Source organism: Adiantum capillus-veneris, chromosome 10 (genome assembly GCF_014529385.1).
Source record: "Adiantum capillus-veneris isolate H3 chromosome 10, ASM1452938v2, whole genome shotgun sequence".
NCBI lineage: Eukaryota > Viridiplantae > Streptophyta > Polypodiopsida > Polypodiales > Pteridaceae > Adiantum > Adiantum capillus-veneris.
In genome coordinates this window covers 27,865,084-27,886,138 of record NC_140940.1, presented here as the reverse complement: position 1 = coordinate 27,886,138, position 21,055 = coordinate 27,865,084, and the positions used below count along the sequence as shown (strand labels likewise).

Genomic DNA, 21,055 nt, shown 5'->3' with positions numbered 1-21,055 from the left:
TTCCACTTCCAGATTGTCCATGTGCAGGGACAGAAGAATGTGGTGGCAGATGCTTTGTCTCGGAAACCGTTGGTTCTGGCTATTTCCGCGATACATCATAGGAGCTTCGAGGATATGGTCGATGAGTATGCCACAGATACAGATTTTGCAGATATTTTCACACGGATACGGGATGGAGAGACAGTAGCTGGATACTCCCTTCGGGAAGGCTACTTGATGAAAAAGACTATGTTGTGCGTTACACAGCCGTTGAGGGAAAAGGTTATGACTGAATGCCAGTGTCCACCTTTTATGGGTCACCGCGGCATTGCTACCACCATGAAAGGGGTAGAGAGATACTTCTTTTGGCCGAGACTCAAGAAGAATGTGGAAGAGTTTGGGCGCAGTTGCTTGGTATGCCAGAAGGTCAAGTTTGACAGGCATAAGACACAGGGATTGTTACAGCCTTTATCCATACCCACCCGCCCCTGGGAAAGTATAGCGATCGATTTCATTTTTGATCTCCTGAGAACACATAGTGGTCACGATGGTATCTGGACTGTTATTGACAGATTTAGCAAACATGCTCATTTCATTCCAGTGAAGAAAATAGTCAAGCCGGATCATTTAGCGAGACTGTTTGTGGCCCAGATTTTCAGATTACATGGCATGTGTCACCAGCGTGTGACTACTATCTATCCTTTTTGTTGATTTCTTTCTTATTATCTATTTACTTTCACCTTTTGGAAACACCCCTCGGGAAATCTAACTACCCTGCATTGCATAGCTAGTGTGGAACTGTTCAGAGGGAGTCTAGGCCTGAGGGCAAGAGAGCACCAAGGTTGGACAAGGACTATGGTTAGCCAAGTGGGGTCATTGACTAGCGAAAGTGGAATCCTTTGCTACAGAGGCTACATTTCAGTTCTGGATGTGGCCGCAGTGTACAAAGAGGGTCGGATGACCTAGAAAGATACAATGGCAGCATCTCCTAAAATTTAGGGAACTGCTATTTTGGGACCTGAAAATGTGTTGGCGTCATTACCTCCGGAATGACAAGGGGAACATTTTCTTGCTCTGCTACAAAGTCAACTGATGCACAGTTGAGATATTTTTAGCCGGGAATACCCAAAGTCGGAAAATGTGCCATGTGGCACTCTGTGAGCATTCTGCTACTCCTGGCCAGAGAGGGGGCACCTAAAATGAGAGAGGAGGCTGATTTTCAGATTTTTGTCACAGGTTAAGAGCTATGGAGTGCTTGCTTTCCCTCTTATGCACAGTGCGGTGCCAGGAGTGATGCCCTGCACGCTACGCACTGACCTCTCTCTCCCCTTTGGCAGTATGTTATGCCCCTCTAGTGGGCTCTTCATTTGACCAATGTACAGTTGTGTGGGTTCATGCGCGATTGCCGAGGCAAGAGCCTCTTGCACAGGTATTGGATTAGCTAGCAGCTAATCCCCCCCCGCAGGTACAGGTGAATTCGGAGAGGTTTCACGCCAGAAATCTCGTCCGATTCAAAGGGCAAGTAGCCCTACAGGTGCGGGAGCTCGAGGACTTGCTACGGATGCGACCGGCACGTGAAACGGAGCCCGAAACAGTAAATTACAGCCTGCTGTGTATTTTTGCAGGTTTAGGGTTTTGGCCCTGAACGGACCCTAATACCCCCAGGAGGTTCGGGGATGCAAGGGGACCGCTGTACAGGCGATCTGGCGCATTTTCGGGGCTGAAAACAGAGAATTCAGCGTGCTGCAGATTCTCGCCAGGTCTTGCAAAGTGCTCATATGCGTCGGGAAAGTCACTCAATGCGTGGGAATACTGACTGTGAAGGGTCCTAGTATAGTTATGCTGCCGAAATCAGGCCAGAATAGTTGAAATTCAGTCAAGTTTGTGCGGGGCAGCTTGTAGGGATCCACAACGTTTATTCCCTCTTTGGAAGAATAAAGAAATACCGAAAGGGGCGCCTAAGTTAGGGGCCAATCTGGTGTCGGTCTTCTCATACAGGTGCATTCTAGCATCTGTATCCCATTCCCCTCTCTTGTGTCACTATAGCGCAGGTATAATAGACGACTAATAATGGGTGAAAGCTAAATCAAGGTTTGAAGTAAAGTCTACCGCCCTTTTTGGATTGAACAGGCCGGTTACAGCATGCCTGAGACGATTGTCTCTGACAGAGACCCCAGATTTACGAGTTTGTTTGGGAAGGCAATTTGGGAGAACATTGGCACGCGGTTGCAGTTCTCGTCATCGTTCCACCGGCAGACTGACGGGCAATTCGAGATTGCCAATTCAGTGGTTCTAGATTTATTGAAGTCTTATATCTCAGATCAGAAGACTCAATGGGAAAGATATTTACCTTTGGTGGAATTTGCCTACAATAACATGATACCCTCTTCGACGGGGAAGGCGCCATTTGAGATTGTTGAAGGTGTTGCGAAGGTTCCACCCTTCCTGAGCACGAAAGATAAGATCTTTGAAGCGGATGAATATACGCGAGATCTGGATACGGCTTTTGCCAAGGTTCGCGAGACTTTGCAGAAGTCTCAAGAACGACAGAAAAAGGCAGCGGATCGCCATGAAATTGAAGGAGGATGATTGGGTGCTCTTACGTTTTGAGAAGGCACGCCTACGAAAGAAAAAGGGAAAGGAGAGGCTTTTTCCAAAGCTTAGTATGTGATACTACGGCCCTTTCCAGATTACTGAAAAGATAAATGATATCTCCTTCCGATTGAAACTGCCAGATACTTGGAGGATTCACAATGCATTTCATGTGAGTCTCTTGAAACCTTTTAAAGGTGATGTGCTTGATGATGGGGAGCCTGATGAGCAACCCGAAGTGGAAGAAAACGAGGAGATCCTTGTTCCTGAACAGATTTTGGCACATAAGGATACGAAGAATAAGGGTAAAGTCCGAAGGCGGTTCTTGGTTAAGTTCAAGAATTATCCTGCACTTGATGCGAAGTGGATGGAGGAGGAGGACCTAGCAGATACTCCTCAGATTGTGAAACTTTACCTCGATGCTTTTGGTTTAGCATAGTCTACTCCAAATGGAACCCAGAATTCAGCTTGGCCGGAGATCTGGTGCAGTGGGATGCACAAGAGGGGAGTCACTCCACTCCTTTGTCAACAGATGCCTTGATTTAGATACTAGAGTCACTGATGTCTCTTTGAGCTTCAGGGATACTGAGAGCTGACAGTATTCTGCTGTATGACTTTATGAAATGGAATTCCTGATAATGATACTGATTTGTCCTTGACTTCTTTTGAGTGCAGGAACTGATAGCCGAAATGACTGCAGCATTTTGGTCTGATTGATCTCGAATAGACATGGTTGCAATAGGGGTTAGTCAATCGGACATCGATGAGGTCCCGATTGGACCTAGATGTGATTGCTAGCTACATTACCGATAAATCATGGTCTAAGATCCGAATGAATGTTGAATGTCATGTGATGTCTTGTGATGTCACTGTTGATTTGGTGCATGTGCTAGATGTGTGTTCCTAGTACGTAGGTACTAACAGTCAGTGTCTGCTAAGACGGTTTATGGCTTTTGTCAGTTTTTGTAAGGTGCAGCGGAATGAATGTTGTTTTTTCTCAAGATTAGTGATCTTTATTGCTCAAGGTTCCTTTTAGTTCTTAGGGAAAGAGAGAGCTTTCCATCTTATGAGAGTGCTATGATCACGAACAAAATGAGTGGATATTGTGCGTGCAAGTGAATGAGACTGAGAGAAGGAGAGAGAAGAGATACGACACCGAGAGGTTGTAAAACCCTCCTCTGAAGGCCCCACTCTCGTCGGCGAGAGTGGTCTACTTTGATTGCACAAAGGTGTACAATGCTAATGCAATGGATAGATGCAATGGGACTATGCTGACGACGACGACGCTGCGACTTAGGCTGAAATCTAGGATCTTCTTGGTGGCTGGAAATGACTGTTTCGGGCCGGTTCTATGGCTGAAATTTATTGTCTTTGCCGGGCTGATATTAGGAACAAAAACGCTACTGAATTCTGCTCTTTGGCTGCGTTTTCAGATGGAAGTTTCTTGCTGAAAAAACGCTGGGACAGCAGTAACCTTCTTGCTGAAAATGACTGGTTTTGCAAGCGTTAGTGAACCCTTACCGGCTGCGGATGGTCTGCTGCATCTGATGATGAAAACGCTGATTCTACTGAGGTCCTGTCGGCTCCAAAACGCTGGCACTTAAGGCTGAAATCGCTGAGGTCTTACTGCTCCCTAGTGTTAGTGATTTGATGCAAAAACGCTGAGCATGTAGGGATAAAATCGCCAGGGCTGAAGTGAGTGGTCGCAGGAAAACGCCAAGGACGGGGTGTCTTGTTGGGGAACTAACGCCAGAAGGGGGGGGACTCCAATTGCGGCTGGGGGTCATGAGGGGGGTACTGCTGAGAAGTTGCCTGTTGAGCGAGAAGCTTGTGCTGCCTCTTCTGCCAGAAAGTGCTAACTTGGGTTTGCTTATATATTAACTTGGCAAAATTGCCCTACCTACTTTTGTTGGAAAGTCACTTAAAAATAATAAGTGAAAATAACCAAAAATAGGAAAATAGGCTAAATGCACTGGAAAATTCCCCTAAGTGATGCTAATGGATTCTGATGGGAATTTCGATGATCATGCTGTGTGCAACCGGAGGATATGCATCTATGCTAAGTGACTGGGCATGCACGGTCTACGAATAGACTCACAAAAGTGCCAGATCACTTCTAATCTAGACTGACTGGATTGACTGAACCTTGATCATGCTGTAGCTTGTCCATGGACACATAGGGCTTGATGTGTCACGTGACATCCCTTCTTTTCAAAGTGAGGTACTGGTACCGAACTGTATGGCGTCGAGGGTGATCGCCATTAGTATCCGGAATCCTGGAAGGGACTCTTCGTCTGCCCACTCTGCTGTGTGGGTTGAGCGGTACTTGAACTTCATAAAGGTTTGCAACGCTTGCTTCTTTGGGCCGCGCCGAAAGTGACACAAAGTCTTCTGTGGCTCCTTCGATGCTTCAACTTTGTCTAGAGTCCTACTTCTTTCGTTTTCAAGAATCTCCATGGCTGAAAATTCCTGAAACCATCCCCAACACAAAACCATGAACATACCCATTCCATGTAAAGTGAAAGAAAAAAATCTTGTCTTCTCTAAAGACTGTGTATGCAATGTAGATGAACAAATAGATGAAGTGACAACCCGTTCATCAAACACATGCAAACAATGAGGTCGAATCTTTTCTGTTTGATCAAAATCAATCAACTGTGGCAAATCATAATGAAAATGCCCATGCTTGGTACTCATATAATCATGTGCTCGTTCAGAAACTGTGTCATGCCAAGGAAGAGACATGGAATGTGACTTCCTGACATACAAACTTTTCAACTTTTCACGAAAAATCCGTGTACATTCGTGCGCATCCATGAGAGAAACGTGCTCAACATACAATATGTCATGCCTAGCAAAAGGGATCACATAACGATGCTGACTAAAATACAGGAAACCTTCACGAATGAAACACTCGAACCATGCGTGCGTGTCAATCATGCGAACACATAATACTTCCTGTGATGGTTCCTTGGACCAAGGCTCGAGAGCCAAGATCGGTTCGTCCTGAATGATCGAATCGGCCTGTGGGGGTTCTTTAGACCTCGACTCGAAAACCAAGATCGGATCTTCGTGATTGATCGAATCTGCGAGGTTAGTTTCGCTAGGAAAAGAATCCACTAACACATCATCCTTGTGAACAATCACATCATCTTCATGCAACGCATCATGCTTGTGAGAAATCACATCTTGATCATGCAAATCATCATGCTTGTCATTGTCATTCAAATCATCATGCAAATCATTATCATTCAAATCATCATGCTTCACAGAATCATGCAAATCCCGTGTGTCATGCTGTGGAGAAAGAGAGACCGAGAGAATTTTCTTATCTCGAATCCTTTCCATCTTGTCCTGCATATTAGCAATGAGAGATGGAGAAGGAGAAGTATCCACTCCATGAAAGACAGTAGGAGAATCACTTTTGGCATTGAGAGTTAAAATGCTAGCCTCCCAATCAACGAGAGGGTTTATTTCACGAAACCATTTTATGCCTAAAATCATATCACATCCTGAGAGAGGAGAAACAAGAAATCTTCTAGTGAAGGTAGTCTGTTGAATTGCAAACAACATATCAAGGCACTCCTTCGTGATGAGAGCGTCCATACGAGGACGAAAGCCAGAGACCTCGATAGGAGATCTCAGACTAACTTCGAGGCGGGCTCTCTCAACAAGAGAGGGGCTGATCACATCATGCATACTACCTGGGTCAAACAATGACAAAACAGTGCCCCGACGTACGACCATAACATTTAATGAGAGAATCATCAATGGGAGGGTCCTGAGAAACTTTGGGCACAATCGTGTTATCATTCATTGCATTGACAGATGTAGTGGGTGCTGTGGGTTCTTTAGATTCATTCGATTCAAGCTTAGGACATGTTCTTTTTATGTGACCCTTAATGTGACAATGAAAACAGCGACCTTCCTTAGAATAAGTGCTTTGTTCTTCCGACGTGATGTATCCTCCTTCAATTCCTTGTGCTACCTTTTCATCTGGAGTAAGCTTAGGTTTAGCAGTTGTGTTAGCCTTACCCTTAGATTCATTGGAAGAATTCTTTGATGAGATACTGTTGGTAGATTGGTTAGAAGAGTTATCATTCTTACCATTCTTACCGTTCTGAGGAGTCTGCGAGGTACTTGTGGAAGTCTTGTTTTCCTTAGGCTTTCCCTTGTTGTGCTTCAACTCCTGTGCGAGAGCAATCGCTACCGCTTTGTTGAGATCGATTGGATCAAATACCTCGACATCGTACTTGATATACTCGTCCAATCCAAAGAGAAAAGCCTCTTTGCGATCATCATCCGACATGCGTAATTGGGTACCTAGCTGCAAAACACGATTAGAAAAAGACATAACCGGCATACCATTTTGCTTGAGAGCGCGCCAATCGTCTTTCAACTGTGCGAGGTACTGAGGTGGCATAAACCGCGCCTTGAGCTTGTCTTGGAAATCAGCCCAACTAAAGGAGAGGGGCGTGAAATCGTCGGCTGCCTCTAGGTGCGTGGCTAGCTGTGCCTCTTGCCATGCGTGGTACCAATTAATGGCATCACCGGCAAAGTACATAGCTGCCGTCAAAACTTTGCTATTGCTTGTCTTCTTAGTTGTCGCAAAATAAGCATTAAATTGATGCAACCAAGAATGAATAACAGTAGCATCCATCTTATCATCATACTTACTGAAAATCAACTTTTCTGTAACTGGATGGTTGGAATCCGCATCGTGGCTTGCGCCACTTGACGAACTCCCACGATCTTTGGGTGGTTCGGTCTTCGAGGCTAGGACTTTGGCAATAAATTCTTGATTGCGAAGCTCCCTTTGAGCTTCACGCTCGGCGTCCCTTTCTGCTTTGCGTTCTTTTCGTTCAGCGCGCTCGCATTCGAGAGCAAGTCGATTTTCTTCTTGTTGTGCGGCCAATCTTGCGTTTCTTTCGTCGCGCTCGCGTTCTAAAGCAAGGCGCTTGTCTTCCTGTCTATCCATCATGGCCATCATTTGCTTCATCATTGCCTCCATAGGGTCTGGCGTAGATGCCGAAGGGGGAGGGTTGGAAAAATCTCCTAGTGGGGAGAATCCTTCGTCGCCTCTCTCATGCTCATCACTTGAATGCGAAGTATCCATTCCGCTTCGGGTGACGACCATGCACTATGATCTTGGGGTCTTAAGCTCGCGAGGAACTTGGGTTCTTGAGGGTCTTGAGGTCCTTGATTTGTGAGAATCTTGGGTTCTTGAGGTTCTTGAGTCTTGATGGTCTTGGGTTCTTGGGGTTCTTGAGGTTTTTTTTCGCTTGTAAATCGCGTTGAGAAGGATCTTCTCTTCACCCGAGTTCTACCCTTTTCTGCGGGCGCACCCCTTGGCGGCCTTGCACTCACACCAAGGTTGCTTTTTCCCACCTCACGTCGATTGGCCGGCCGCTAAGTGCACGGTCCGCTCTCAATGAGTAAAAAGAGACACAAGGGGAGGTTGGACAAGCCCTTCTTTCTTGGGATTCTTGTCACTCTTCAACAAAACACGATTAGGAATCGCCACGCCCAAGTAAACTTGGGTTCGCGCGATCGCAACAAGCAAAAAAAATTCCTGTGGTTCTTTCCTTGAGTAATGCAGAACACTTCCAAAAAGCTCTGATACCAATGTAAGGTGCAGCGGAATGAATGTTGTATTTTCTCAAGATTAGTGATCTTTATTGCTCAAGGTTCCTTTTAGTTCTTAGGGAAAGAGAGAGCTTTCTGTCTTATGAGAGTGAGTGGATATTGTGCGTGCAAGTGAATGAGACCGAGAGCAGGAGAGAGAAGAGATACGACACCGAGAGGTTGTAAAACCCTCCTCCGAAGGCCCCACTCTCGTCGGCGAGAGTGGTCTACTTTGATTGCACAAAGGTGTACAATGCGAATGCAATGGATAGATGCAATGGGACTATGCCGCCGCCGACGACGCTGCGACTTAGGCTGAAATCTAGGATCTTCTTGGTGGCTGGAAATGACTGTTTCGGGCCGGTTCTTAGGGAAAGAGAGAGCTTTCCGTCTTATGAGAGTGCTATGATCACGAACAAAGTGAGTGGATATTGTGCGTGCAAGTGAATGAGACCGAGAGCAGGAGAGAGAAGAGATACGACACCGAGAGGTTGTAAAACCCTCCTCCGAAGGCCCCACTCTCGTCGGCGAGAGTGGTCTACTTTGATTGCACAAAGGTGTACAATGCGAATGCAATGGGACTATGCCGACGACGACGACGCTGCGACTTAGGCTGAAATCTAGGATCTTCTTGGTGGCTGGAAATGACTGTTTCGGGCCGGTTCTATGGCTGAAATTTATTGTCTTTGCCGGGCTGATATTAGGAACAAAAACGCTGCTGAATTCTGCTCTTTGGCTGCGTTTTTAGATGGAAGTTTCTTGCTGAAAACACGCTGGGACAGCAGTAACCTTCTTGCTGAAAATGACTGGTTTTGCAAGCGTTAGTGAACCCTGACCGGCTGCGGATGGTCTGCTGCATCTGATGATGAAAACGCTGATTCTACTGAGGTCCTGTCGGCTCCAAAACGCTGGCACTTAAGGCTGAAATCGCTGAGGTCTTACTGCTCCCTAGCGTTAGTGATTTGATGCAAAAACACTGAGCATGCAGGGATAAAATCGCCAGGGCTGAAGTGAGTGGTCGCGGGAAAACGCCAAGGACGGGCTGTCTTGTTGGAGAACTAACGCCAGAAGGGGGGGGGGCTCCAATGGCGGCTGGGGGTCATGAGGGGGGTTACTGCTGAGAAGTTGCCTGTTGAGCGGGAAGCTCTTGCTGCCTCTTCTGCCAGAAAGTGCTAACTTGGGTTTGCTTATATATTAACTCAACAAAATTGCCCTACCTACTTTTGTTGGAAAGTCACTTAAAAATAATAAGTGAAAATAACCAAAAATAGGAAAATAGGCTAAATGCACTGGAAAATTCCCCTAATTGATGCTAATGGATTCTGATGGGAATTCAGATGATCATGCTGTGTGCAACCGGAGGATATGCATCTATGCTACTGGGCATGCACGGTCTACGAATAGACTCACAAAAGTGCCAGATCACTTCTAATCTAGACTGACTGGACTGACTGAACCCTGATCATGCTGTAGCTTGTCCACGGACACATAGGGCTGGATGTGTCACGTGACAGTTTTGCAGGCGTAATCGCGGTCGATTACAATGCTTTCAAGAGGGGGGTATGTCACAAAGTGATGACGTGGCGGACAGCAGAAACCCTAATTTCTGGCTGGAACCCTAAAATTCCTGCAAACCCTAAAATCTGCCAGAAACCCTAATTTGCAGCAAACCCTAATTTCAGGCTGAAACCCTAATTCAGAAAATCCTAATTCTGTCGGGGGTGCCACATGGCACTGGCAGCTTTCTTGCTTTTTCTACGGAAATAAGCAAGAGAAAGAGAGAGAGAAAAAGTAATTTGCTTTTTTTTTGAAACTCAAAAGAGTTTGTGAGAGTGAAACAAACTGCTTTTGATTTTGAAGCTTTTGGGGCTCTGCTTTTGGGCATCCCTTATATCTTTAAATAAGTGGTGAGGGCTTCACTTCTCAGAGCATCTGGACGTAGAGTCTGAGAGTGAAACCCTAGCCACTCTCTTATACTTTGATCTGATTAATATAAAAAGAAATACCGAAAGGGGCGCCAGTCTTTGGGGCCAATATCTCTAGGCACGGAACTCCGTCGGGCCAGTGCAAATCTATTGTGATCTGTGAATTGTTTTGAAGTGGTTATTTGGTGCTGTTGCGGTTGATTCTTGACTTGGAGTGTCCAAGTCTGTTACAGTGTATGTGACATTATCAAGTGAAGAATTGGGCGAAAGCTAAAGTCTACCGCTACATCAGCAACCAACTTCGTCCTGAACGCATCCTTGTCTAGCTGCATAGTCATAGACCCTTGAACTTGTGGAGCATTCACATCAACAAAAGGTATAGACAGTAGTGACCGTGAACTCTCGCCAACCTCGAACATTGAAGGAACTTCTTGTGTGTTCTGTGAAGAGGAATCCTGTTCCCTGGTGTCGTTTGTCCTTTCATCCATAGTGTAATTCCAAGTTCTTGTGCTCTCTGTCTTCACCGAAAACCAACCAAGCCTCACTCTTTAAGGAAAAAGTGATTCTGTCCCGGCAACAGAACCATGAAACCGGCCCGCAGGGCGGTAGACTAGCTTTCACCCGATCTTTACACCGATTAATATTACTTGAACTTCAAGACGCAAAGGAACTTCTCGAATAAACTTATGACTAGGAATTACACTTCAAACAAACCACGGCTTGGCAGCTAGAGTGCTCCCAAGTAGATGGCGACACCCTGTAGGCCCTAAAGACTTGCGCCTGTAACAAACTGCTGACGTGTCGACCTATTGAAGAACGGAGCTACCGGCCGAGGGGCCTAAACCCTAAGAAGAACAAGTAACACGAGAAGAAGTCCTACCGACTTATGGGGACCCCGTTCGATGGGGCCCCAAGTGACAAAGGATTAAAATAAAGCAAGACCTGCACACACACACACACACACAAACTAATGACGTGGCAGATTTTTGAAAATTGCGCTGGCATGATGATGTGGCAAGCTGTATGATTTCCGTGTTTTGCGCTGGCTGATGACGTGGCAGGCTGTACGGATTTCCGTGATTTACGTTGGCAGCTTTTGGACCATATGCTTTTGAGTTTGAAGGCTTTTTACTGTAATTGCTTTTCAGGCCAAGGGCCTTGAAATATGAGGTTAGGGCTCATTCTCTGGCATGCTTCCTGGCGAAGGTGCAGAGTCTCGAGTACCTGCTTGTACTGTGTTGATGCAATATAAAGAAATACCGAAAGGGGCGCCAAGGTTTGGGGCCAATACTCTCTGGGGTGGAATTCCGCCACTCCTTGTCTCTCTCTTTCAGTTCAGTTATTATTGAAGTGCTAAAAGTTTGTTGAGTCTGTTCTTTTTTGTCGGCACGTGGTGCCCATCTTGTGACAGTGGTATCAGAGCATCAGGCGTGTGCTTTTCTGAAAGCATACCATTCCTACAAAAAGAGCAGACAGAGCTATTGGAATTTTATTAGAGGTATCTTTGCCCTCCAACCCGGACTTATTAGCCACTCCCACCCTTACTTCATCGCGCATCGGGCGCGCTCCCGTCTTCACCGCTCATGTCTTACAGGGCATAAGCCATAAAGATCACTTACAAGAGAAGGATCCATATTTATTTCGAGTCACTATTTTTCTCAGAAGCAGTGCCATACAGATGTTGATGTCTACAGCTACCAAGCAGAATACTCCAAGTACTTGGCAAGTTTTCAAGAAAAAAAATATACCCGAAGTTATATGGTTTCTGACATCTTCCTTCGGAGTGCAACTTCTTGTAGAGTGGGGTATCCTGAAATGCTTGCCATGGAAACCCTAGCAGATTACAACTTGAAATTTCTCGACATCTCTCTGTAGATGTCTTTTCACGAGCAGATGACCTTGGAGATTCGATGCGATTGCTATCTTGGGACTACCATTGCCACACAGTGTCTGTCCAAGAGCTGATGGACCATGCTGTGCTCGGTTACGACCTTACGGAATGAACCTAACCCTAATTTTTGGTGCAGGTTCCAGGATGGAAAGTCAGTCGACTTTTGAGCTTGACTGATGTCGAGATTGCTTTTTAAGTTTGAACTTTGTTTGAGAACTTGTTTGGTGATCCTGTTTGGAATTTGTTTGAAATGGAAGGTATCTGTTTTGAACCTGTCTTGGTGCTGATTTGAATTGTTTGACTCTGGTTTTAATATTGGTTTCAATGATTGGTGATTTTACTCCTGGGTGGAGTAGTGAAAAATTATGTTTGAGAATGCTTGTTCATACTCACGGCCCGGACCCTTGTGGTTATTTGCGGGGGGAGTATTGAATGATTGAAAAGTGCTGGTTTTTTTTTTACTCATGGCCCGGACCCTTGTGGTTATTTACGGGGGGAGTATTGTTGTTGTGACTCCCGGCCCGGACCTGGATGGTTATGCGGGAGGCGAAACTGGCCCGTGGGGCGGTAGGCGTTGGCTTTCACCCGAAATTCTTTACTTTAGACACACACACAGAGCACTTTGCAAAGGAAACCTGCGACTGGAATTAACACTTAATCACACACACGGCTCGGAAGCTAGAATGCTCCGAGCAGACGCGGACAACCTATAGGCCCCAAAATTGGTGCCCCTTTCGGTATTTCTTTATTCTTTAGGAGAGTAAATTACAAAGAAGAGTCCTGGGAATCCTTTATCTGTATCGAGCTAGATACCACCTGTTTTGGCCAAATTTCGGCAGCATAACAGCCCCAAAATTTGTGCGAAACCAATTCCCCTACTGGAACTCTCTTTCACTGGCATAAACCCTCTCATTCCTACCCAAAAACAGTAAATTCAGCACGCTGTATTTACTGGTTTTTGCCCTGTTTTCAGCCTCAAACAGTCCCCTAACTGTCCTCTGCCAATGAGGCACGATTCGCAATGGTTCTGGCGTCCGTATGGCTGAAAAACAGTCAATTTACAGCGCATACACAGCGCTGAAAACGCACCTGTAAGGTGAGGTTATGACCCTCACCAGTGCCTGCTTTGGAGTAGCAATTAGCTACCCCTGTTCCTGCTCAAGGAGGCTCTTGCCTCAACACAAAAGCACGAAACCACACAGCTGTACATCATTCAAATAAAGAGCCCTCTTGTGGGGCATCACATAACTGCACGTAGGGGAGAGAGAGAGCAGTGTGTAGTGTGCAGGTCATCACTCCTAGCACCACACTGTACATGAGAGGGAAAGAAAGCACTCCATAGCTCTTAACTTGTGAACAGACAGGTTCTCAATGAAGCATCCCCCCATCATAAATCGAGCGCCCCCTCTTTTGCCCTTGACCTGTAATGCATCTGTGAACAAATAGATGCAAAAGGGGAAGATCATGGCTGCCAAAACCTACGTATCACTGAAAACGCAGCAAAACATCCCTGTATACACGCATCTGATGCCTTCCAATGCTGAAAATGAGCTCCTTGGACCTGGGTTAAGTCATGGGAAGCTCAAAAATGGAGAGAAATGGCTCAAAATCAGAGTTATGAACCTCCAAAATTGCTCCAAAAAGTCAGTTACGAGTTCTCTTCTCCCAAACTTGGTAAATTGGCCAAAAAGTGCCACTTGGCACTCATACATACAATTTCCCCGCATTGGGCTTCCTGCTTAAAAATCTTTCAACTGGTGTGTCGATTGACTTTGCAGCAGAGTAATAAAATGTTCCCCTGGTCATACCGAAGGTAATGACGTGAACATATTCCACGGCCCAAAATAGCAGTTCCGTAAATTTTAGGAGATGCTTCCGTTAGGCTCCCACTGGTCATCTTACCATCTATCCTCATTGGGACCGCATCCAAAAGTGCAATGTGGCCCAAATGTCGGATACTTTGTGTTGGTAGTCGCACCTTGACTTTATTCCTTTATTGAGTCCACTTCCTAGTATCCACCAACTTGCTAAGTGCGACGAGGGGACCTACATGATCTTGAACTGAGCCTAGACATCCTTTTACTTTACGAGTTCCAGTGCAGACCAACTTCCTGTCTGCGGGTGAAACTACCGTTCACATTGGCCATACAATGTCTGACCATTTGCAACTTCAAAAAGAGGATCTCAGAAATTAAACAAAAATCATTGGAAAGAAACCAACAACTAAGGTTAGCAGTTGCCACGTCCTCGTGACAGGAGGAGTATTAAGAAGTCAAAGCAATGGTTACTCTCAGCACCTCCAAACGACGCAGGCTGCGGTCTGGGGGGTGTTTGGTTGTAAAAGGCCTCTATATCTCCCAGCCCAGATCTTTTTAGGTTATGCGGGAGGAGTGACAAGGGAGTCGTTGAATATCTCCCGGCCCGGACCTTATTAGGTTATGCGGGAGGAGTGTTCATCGGCAACTTTATGTTTCTATGTCTGTAACATGCATATGTGAGCAAATGTGTTGCATTGTGATGTGCTAACTACTGAATATTCCTGATTGGATGAGATTGCCTGGGTATGTAATTTTAGTGCATCAAGACACTCGTGGAAGATCAATACGGTCTGGGTGTGATGGTTTACTACACTGCAATATCAAGAGTTCCGATCTGGACGAAATGAGAAGCTAACTCCTTGATCAAACGAGCAGAAAGGAGAAGCTAACTCCTTGATCAAAACAGTTGAAAGGAGAAGCTAACTCCTTGATCAAAACAGCCGAAAGGAGAAGCTAACTCCTTGATCAAAAGAGCAGAAAGGGGAAGCTAACTCCTTGATCAAAACAGCCGAAAGGAGAAGCTAACTCCTTAATAAAAAGAGCAAACTGATTGTCCCTCGGAAATTTTTGAGCTAACTTGAGTTGTTTTGCAGATATGCTGTAATCGAGGACGATTACTCTCTTTCAAGAAGGGGAGATGTAACAAACTGCCGACGTGTCGACCTACTGAAGAACGGAGCTACCAACCGAGGGGCTCAAACCCTAAGAAGAACAAGTAACACAAGAAGAAGTCCTACCGACTTATGGGGACCTCGTTCGATGGGGCCCTGAGTGACAAGGGATTAAAATAAAGCAGGACCTGCACACACACACACACACACAAAAACTGATGACGTGGTAGATTTTCAAAAATTGCGTTGGCATGATGATGTAGCAAGCTGTACAGATTTCCACGTTTTGCGTTGGCTGATGACGTGGCAGGCTATACGGATTTTCGTGATTTACGTTGGCAGCTTTTTGGCTTTGCTTTTGGACCAGATGCTTTTGAGTTTGAAGGCTTTTTACTGTAACTGCTTTTTAGGCAAAGGGCCTTTAAATATGAGTTTAGGGCTCATTCTCTGGCATGCTTCCTGGCGAAGGTGCAGAGTCTCGAGTACCGGCTTGTACTGTGTTGATGCAATATAAAGAAATACCGAAAGGGGCGCCAAGGTTTGGGGCCAATACTCTCTGGGGTGGAATTCCGCCTCCGTGTCGCGTGTCGTCTCTTTCTTTCAGTTTAGTTGTTATTGAAGTGCTAAAAGTCTGTTCAGTCTGTTCTTTTCTGTCGGCACGTGGTGCCCATCTAGTGACAGCGCCCCTTTCGGTATTTCTTTATTCTTATTGCACTTGAGAAAAACCTGTAAACTTCTACAAGCCGTCCCACTTTTATCGGGCTGAAAGTCCCCTACTCTAACCCAATTTCGGCAGCATAACCACAGTAAAAGTCTCCACGGACAAAATCCCAAGTAAACAGTGACTTTTCACGCACTTTAAAGCACTACAAAACGTGGCGAGCAATTACAGCACACTCGAATCTCTGTTTTTGGTCTCCAATTTGCACCAAAACACCTCTTCGTCGGTGATTCCCTAGCTTCCCCGAAGCTCCCGAGACCTGTAGGCATTAAAACTGGCCAAAACCCTAAACCTGCAATAAATTACAACAAGCTGTAATTCTCTGTTTTGCACTCTGATCCGCGTGTCGATCACTTTTGAATTAGATGAGACTCCTTGTGGGAAATCTCTCTAAATTGTCCCGTACAAGCACCCAAGGCTCCCCTGGCATTACCTTGCAGTTTAGGTGCGAAACCCCGTACCTGCAAAAAAACACAGCAGGCTGTAATTCCTGTTTCACATCATTTTGAGCAAAGCAACACGTCTACACGTGTCTCAGGTGGTCGCGCACACAATGAGACAGTTCCCTTGTAAACTGGACGAGTTTTCACGCGAGAAAACTCTCCGTTTTTGCATTTTTCCTGATGGAACTGTACGTACCTGTAGGGGATTAGCTATTAGCTAATCCAGCTCTTGTACAGAAGGCTCTTGCCTTGGCAAATGCTCATAAACCCCATAATTGTACATGGTCATTTGAGAAGCCCGACTAGTGGGGCATTACCATATGTGCAAAGGGGGGGAGAGAGATGCACGGGAGCAAATCATCTCACTGCATGAGACAAGGGAGAAGGCAAGCTTTCCATTAAAGCTGTGATCACCTGCAGTCACTACTCACACACACACACACTGTAGAGCAATGAATATAATCAGCCTTCAGCCTCAAAAATGGGTGCCCCCTCTTGGATGAGACCTTTTGGAGTGAGAGTTGACCTGCTCCTGCATTAAGACCACTCCTAGATTGCTACCACAAGCATCACAACAAACCTCAAAATGTTTCTGCAAATCTGGTAAAATCAATATAGGACTAGTCGTCAACTTCTCCTCGAGTTCCTTTACTTCACATTGCATGCAATGGCTATATAACTTTGCTAATCAACTGCAGGTTGCTAGATACCTTGGAGGATTTTCAGGAAAGCTTGCATGCACAGGACACTTGGACAGAACATTAAAGAGAAAATCACAATATCTTCATTGAAGTCTTAGGGCATCTGGGTGGATACGGATTGAAGATCTATTTGTATCAACTTGCACAGGCTTTTGATGCTTAGGCTAGGAGGATCGCAGTCCCTCACTTGAGCTGTTCTTCCGTGAACATGGTTTACGAGTGAGTCCCAAAAGGTGATAGACAGATTTGTAAGAGCCCCAAAGTCTCATTGACTAGTTCATGATTTTATGCATGGAAATGCATTGTACAATGGATTAGATATACTATGGATCGGTATATCTGATCATGGAAAATTTGGGGGACGTACTCTTAGAGTGGCTTGGACTCAGCTGTTGGTGGGGATGGCATAAATGGGAGGTTATTTGGAGCCTAGAACCTGAATGGCTCCTCGATGGATTTGCTAGTGGACTTCCATATCTACAATCTAACAGGGGCTAGTAGCAGGAGGAAATGCTTCCCATCATTGTTTTCTTGTGTTACGGGAACTTGTCTCTATTGTGTGCGTAGGCCCTTGGTTGAGTGGCCACCTAGTGGTGCTGGCTACTCCTCTAAAGGCCTTTCAATTAGGCTTCTGGCTGGTGTCGTGGGGCTGCTTGACTTGTGAGGCAGAGTTAATAATGCGTGGGGTAAGCGGCAAACACCCCCCCCCCCCCCCCCCCCCCCCTCCGCGCGCGCCCTGGGCCTTCTCCCCTCTGGGCATATCCATCGTGGGCTTAGCACCATTTGGTCAGTGCCACTTTACACAAACTGGGTTCAGTTCATTGATGCTTGAATTGGGTTCACATTTTCTACAACCTGGGAGGAAAAGGTTTGTTTTAGAGATGTATCATTGTGGTCATACTTTTTTGTGATTTATGCAGTTGAAAAAGCTTTGTTGTGTGTGGCTGTCAATCCGAAAAAGTCTCTTGTTGGTTCTGTTGTATTGCCCTGAAGTATTGCATGTGTGTACAGAAGAGGAGAGAGCCATGGAAGGTCAAAGGAAACGGAAAAGGAAGGCAGTAGAGAAGTCCTCCGAGAAGGGGAATGGAGCTCTCAAAAGTCCCTTGCTCACAGGAAGGCCAAAGGCTGAGCAGAGAATAATGATGACCTCCTCTCCAAGCAATGAAGACTGCTTTGTTGAGTAACATTTTCGAGTTTGCAGTGGTGCCTGTATCTAGTGTTTTTGAGAAATTGGGGAGACAAGATACTTCAAGGATGATTTGTCCATTCTATGTTATACCTTTCTTCCTTGTAAAGTTATACCATCTTCCCTTTATGAGGTCTCCATGAAATGAAGTCTAGGTATGCGTTATACCAATTATCCTGCTTGGATGCATGAGTGCCCTGTTTCTTTCTTTCTTGGTCGTCTGAGCTTGTGAAGCCTTGCTTTGGATATGCAATTGCTAGCGCTCCCCCCCCCCCCCCCCCCCCCCCCCCCCTCTAATTTCTTATGTGTGTGTGTGTGTGTGAGAGAGAGAAACTGGAATAACCTTCTATCACCCAAGTGTGGTAGATCGGTTATCCCGGCTCGCTCGAGTAGAGTAACAAGTCTTGAGTTCCTGACTCGTCGGATAGATCTATGAGCTCTCTTAGGATTTTTCCAACAATGTTAAATTTTCCCCCTCTCTCTCTCTCTCTCTCTCTCTCTCTCTCTCTCTCTCTCTCTGCACCTTCGTCCCCTGACCCCCCATAGGACCTGCTCCTTCCTTTTTCTTGTTGGACGCTCAGTCCGTAACTGAGATGTATGCCATTGTCTCTTAGTAGAAGCTTGATGTACTGTTTTGTTTTGGTCCCATAGGTCATATCTGACCTCCGTGGACGATAATTCAATCTATCTATCTCTCTGCATTATCTCCATATGTTATGGCAACATATTCAAACTTCCAAAGACAATTGGCAGATGGTTTTCAGTGATAGGTACTGAGGTGGAATATGTCCAAGTCTCTTTCCATCAACTATTTGAGTAAATAACCTTTGCTTAATGGTCGATGTAGATGGTGATTAGGTGATGGGATTTCTTGGTGAAGGCACGACTAATGCACGTGGAACAATTGCAAGAACTTCAAATTGGTGGTTATCAATCTGATTTATTGCTCAATACTCTTAAGCTTGTTAGCATCATAGGGAGCAGTAGTATAAATGATGTGAACATCTTCAGAACCTTCTATGGAGGTGCTCAATGTGACTGTGTATCTCGGGGCGGGGGGGGCGGGGGCGGGGGCGGGGGCGCAACAACATTGCCATGTTTTTTATAGGAGCGTCTTTGACTAAGAGTGGATAAGGTTACAATAGGGTGTAGGAGAGCTCCAAGCTCCATAGCCATCATCTTCTTCACCAAGCTAGAATCCCTAATTGTTGTCCCCTTTCACATCTTGAAATTAGACCCGTATACCTCAGGTTTCCAAATGCACCCTCCGTTTACATGTGAGGTGGCTTTACGATCACAAGTAATTACTTTTGGTGGAGTGTATCGCTCAGCAACCTATTTGAAATAAGTTGTCAAAATTTGAAAATCTCCACTAATGCAGTATCTACATGAGCATATCCATGCCCCGCCTTCATGATGGTGGATATGATGCTAATCTTGAGAAATTTTCATTTATGCATATTTAGATTATTCAATCTTGTTTTTTCCTCAAGAAAATTTTTGCGAACTGCCAAATAATTTAGAAGCAAGCCACATATTCTTTGTAGATTTAACTCATGCATCAAATTCACACTTTGCTTACAGCCTCATTCGATTCTATATTTTGGCCTGGAAAGAGAATAACATAAGCATTGTTACACAGGAAGCACTTGGACTTGTCTCTGAGCTGCCTCCCAAGAAGTCCAATTATGAAGTGCAATTGTTCAAAACTGTGTACAGTTTGTAAAATGCATAACTCTCTTAATGAATTACACCCTCCGAAGCTTACATTCGCTTGTTCCAATTATCAGACGGAGTTTTCAACCCCTTGTAAAAACAAACAATGCCGAACTTTTTGGAAATCTGAACTATGTGCTATCAGACTCAAGTAAAGATAACTGCACTTTTTCTGGAATGGGAGTTTTTTGGAGGTTACAACCCTAAGGTAAATCTCTGATCCCTGACTCTTTGAAGAGAAGAGTAGTCCAGCAAGCTAATGAAGAATTAGTATTCTGGAAAAGGCTACCGCTGATAACTGCAAAGGTGTCTTCACATAAATTGAAAATGTGTCACAGTGCAACCCATGGATGACACACTACGACAGACGTTTATTCAAGAGACACATAAATCATGCTCAGCAAAATAATCTTACTTCAACTTCTTACTTATGTTCAGTATGAATCTTCCTTTGCACTAAATGTTCGCCTCTTTATTATTGACAATGGATTGGCCGAGCTTAATTTACTTTATTCCGGATGTATCATGATTATGCCCATATTTGGTGATGCCTTTCGGTCTCACAAATGCTCTTGCAATGTTCAATAGGATGATGGATAATTGAAGGTTCTGACTCGCCTACTCATGCGATACACCCAGAACTTGCACCACTATGAAAAACTGCCATTCCATTTTTACTCAAAAACCAACCCACAGTTTCAGAGCAATTAAAGTTCTCTATGATTTTGAGCTTTTTTACCCAACTTTTGGAAGACTTCACACACCCCTCGAAACAAACAAAAGAGAGATTGCATGAGATGATGAGGCAATTCTAAAGAGAGATTGCATGAGATAATGAGGCAACCTTCCATTTTTGTCAACAAATTGACAAGGAAAAATATCGTGTTAGAGAGAGGAATCCCAAAGACTTTTAAAAGCTGCTGCAAAAGCCTTCTCTCAAGCAATTATTGCCCATTCTTTCACCAAACTTTGGCAACAATTTTAATCACCACATCGCCATGATACCAAATCAGGTGCATGAATGGAAGCCGCACAGTGTGCATGCAAGTGCGCGCACACCGGACGCACACGGTCACATGTGTGTGCTGTCTTGATTAGCAGCCCTTCGCCAAATTGTGAACAATTATTTCTTTGGGCAGCTCTTACCACTCTTGACTGCTCCCTTCTTTTTCATCCTAGGCTTTGGAGACCAGTAAGCATTTTGTGAGCAAGGTTCCAAAGTAGCTGTCTTCCAAGAGTTGCTTGGAGTCCCTCTCTCTTTCGTAGATGGTCAGGCCACTTTTTACTCTTAGGAGAGAGGTTTGTTAGGTTTTGTGGGCTTTGTCCTATGCCTTTTGTACCAGAACA

At 45.2% G+C, this 21,055-nt stretch overlaps 1 protein-coding gene and 1 pseudogene across 2 annotated transcripts in view; both read left to right on the top strand.

Moving 5' to 3' along the window:
* RBL (Transducin/WD40 repeat-like superfamily protein) overlaps positions 1-18,163 on the top strand; it is a 29,172-nt gene extending 11,009 nt beyond the window's left edge. The window contains exon 5 of the mRNA XM_086521170.1: positions 17,818-18,163. Coding sequence (XP_086377296.1) covers positions 17,818-17,990 — 173 coding nt within the window. The 3' untranslated portion in view covers positions 17,991-18,163. The remainder of the gene's footprint in view (positions 1-17,817) is intronic.
* The window catches only part of LOC147448603 (uncharacterized), a 315,839-nt pseudogene that overhangs the window by 220,517 nt on the left and 74,267 nt on the right, over positions 1-21,055 (top strand). The window lies entirely within an intron of this gene.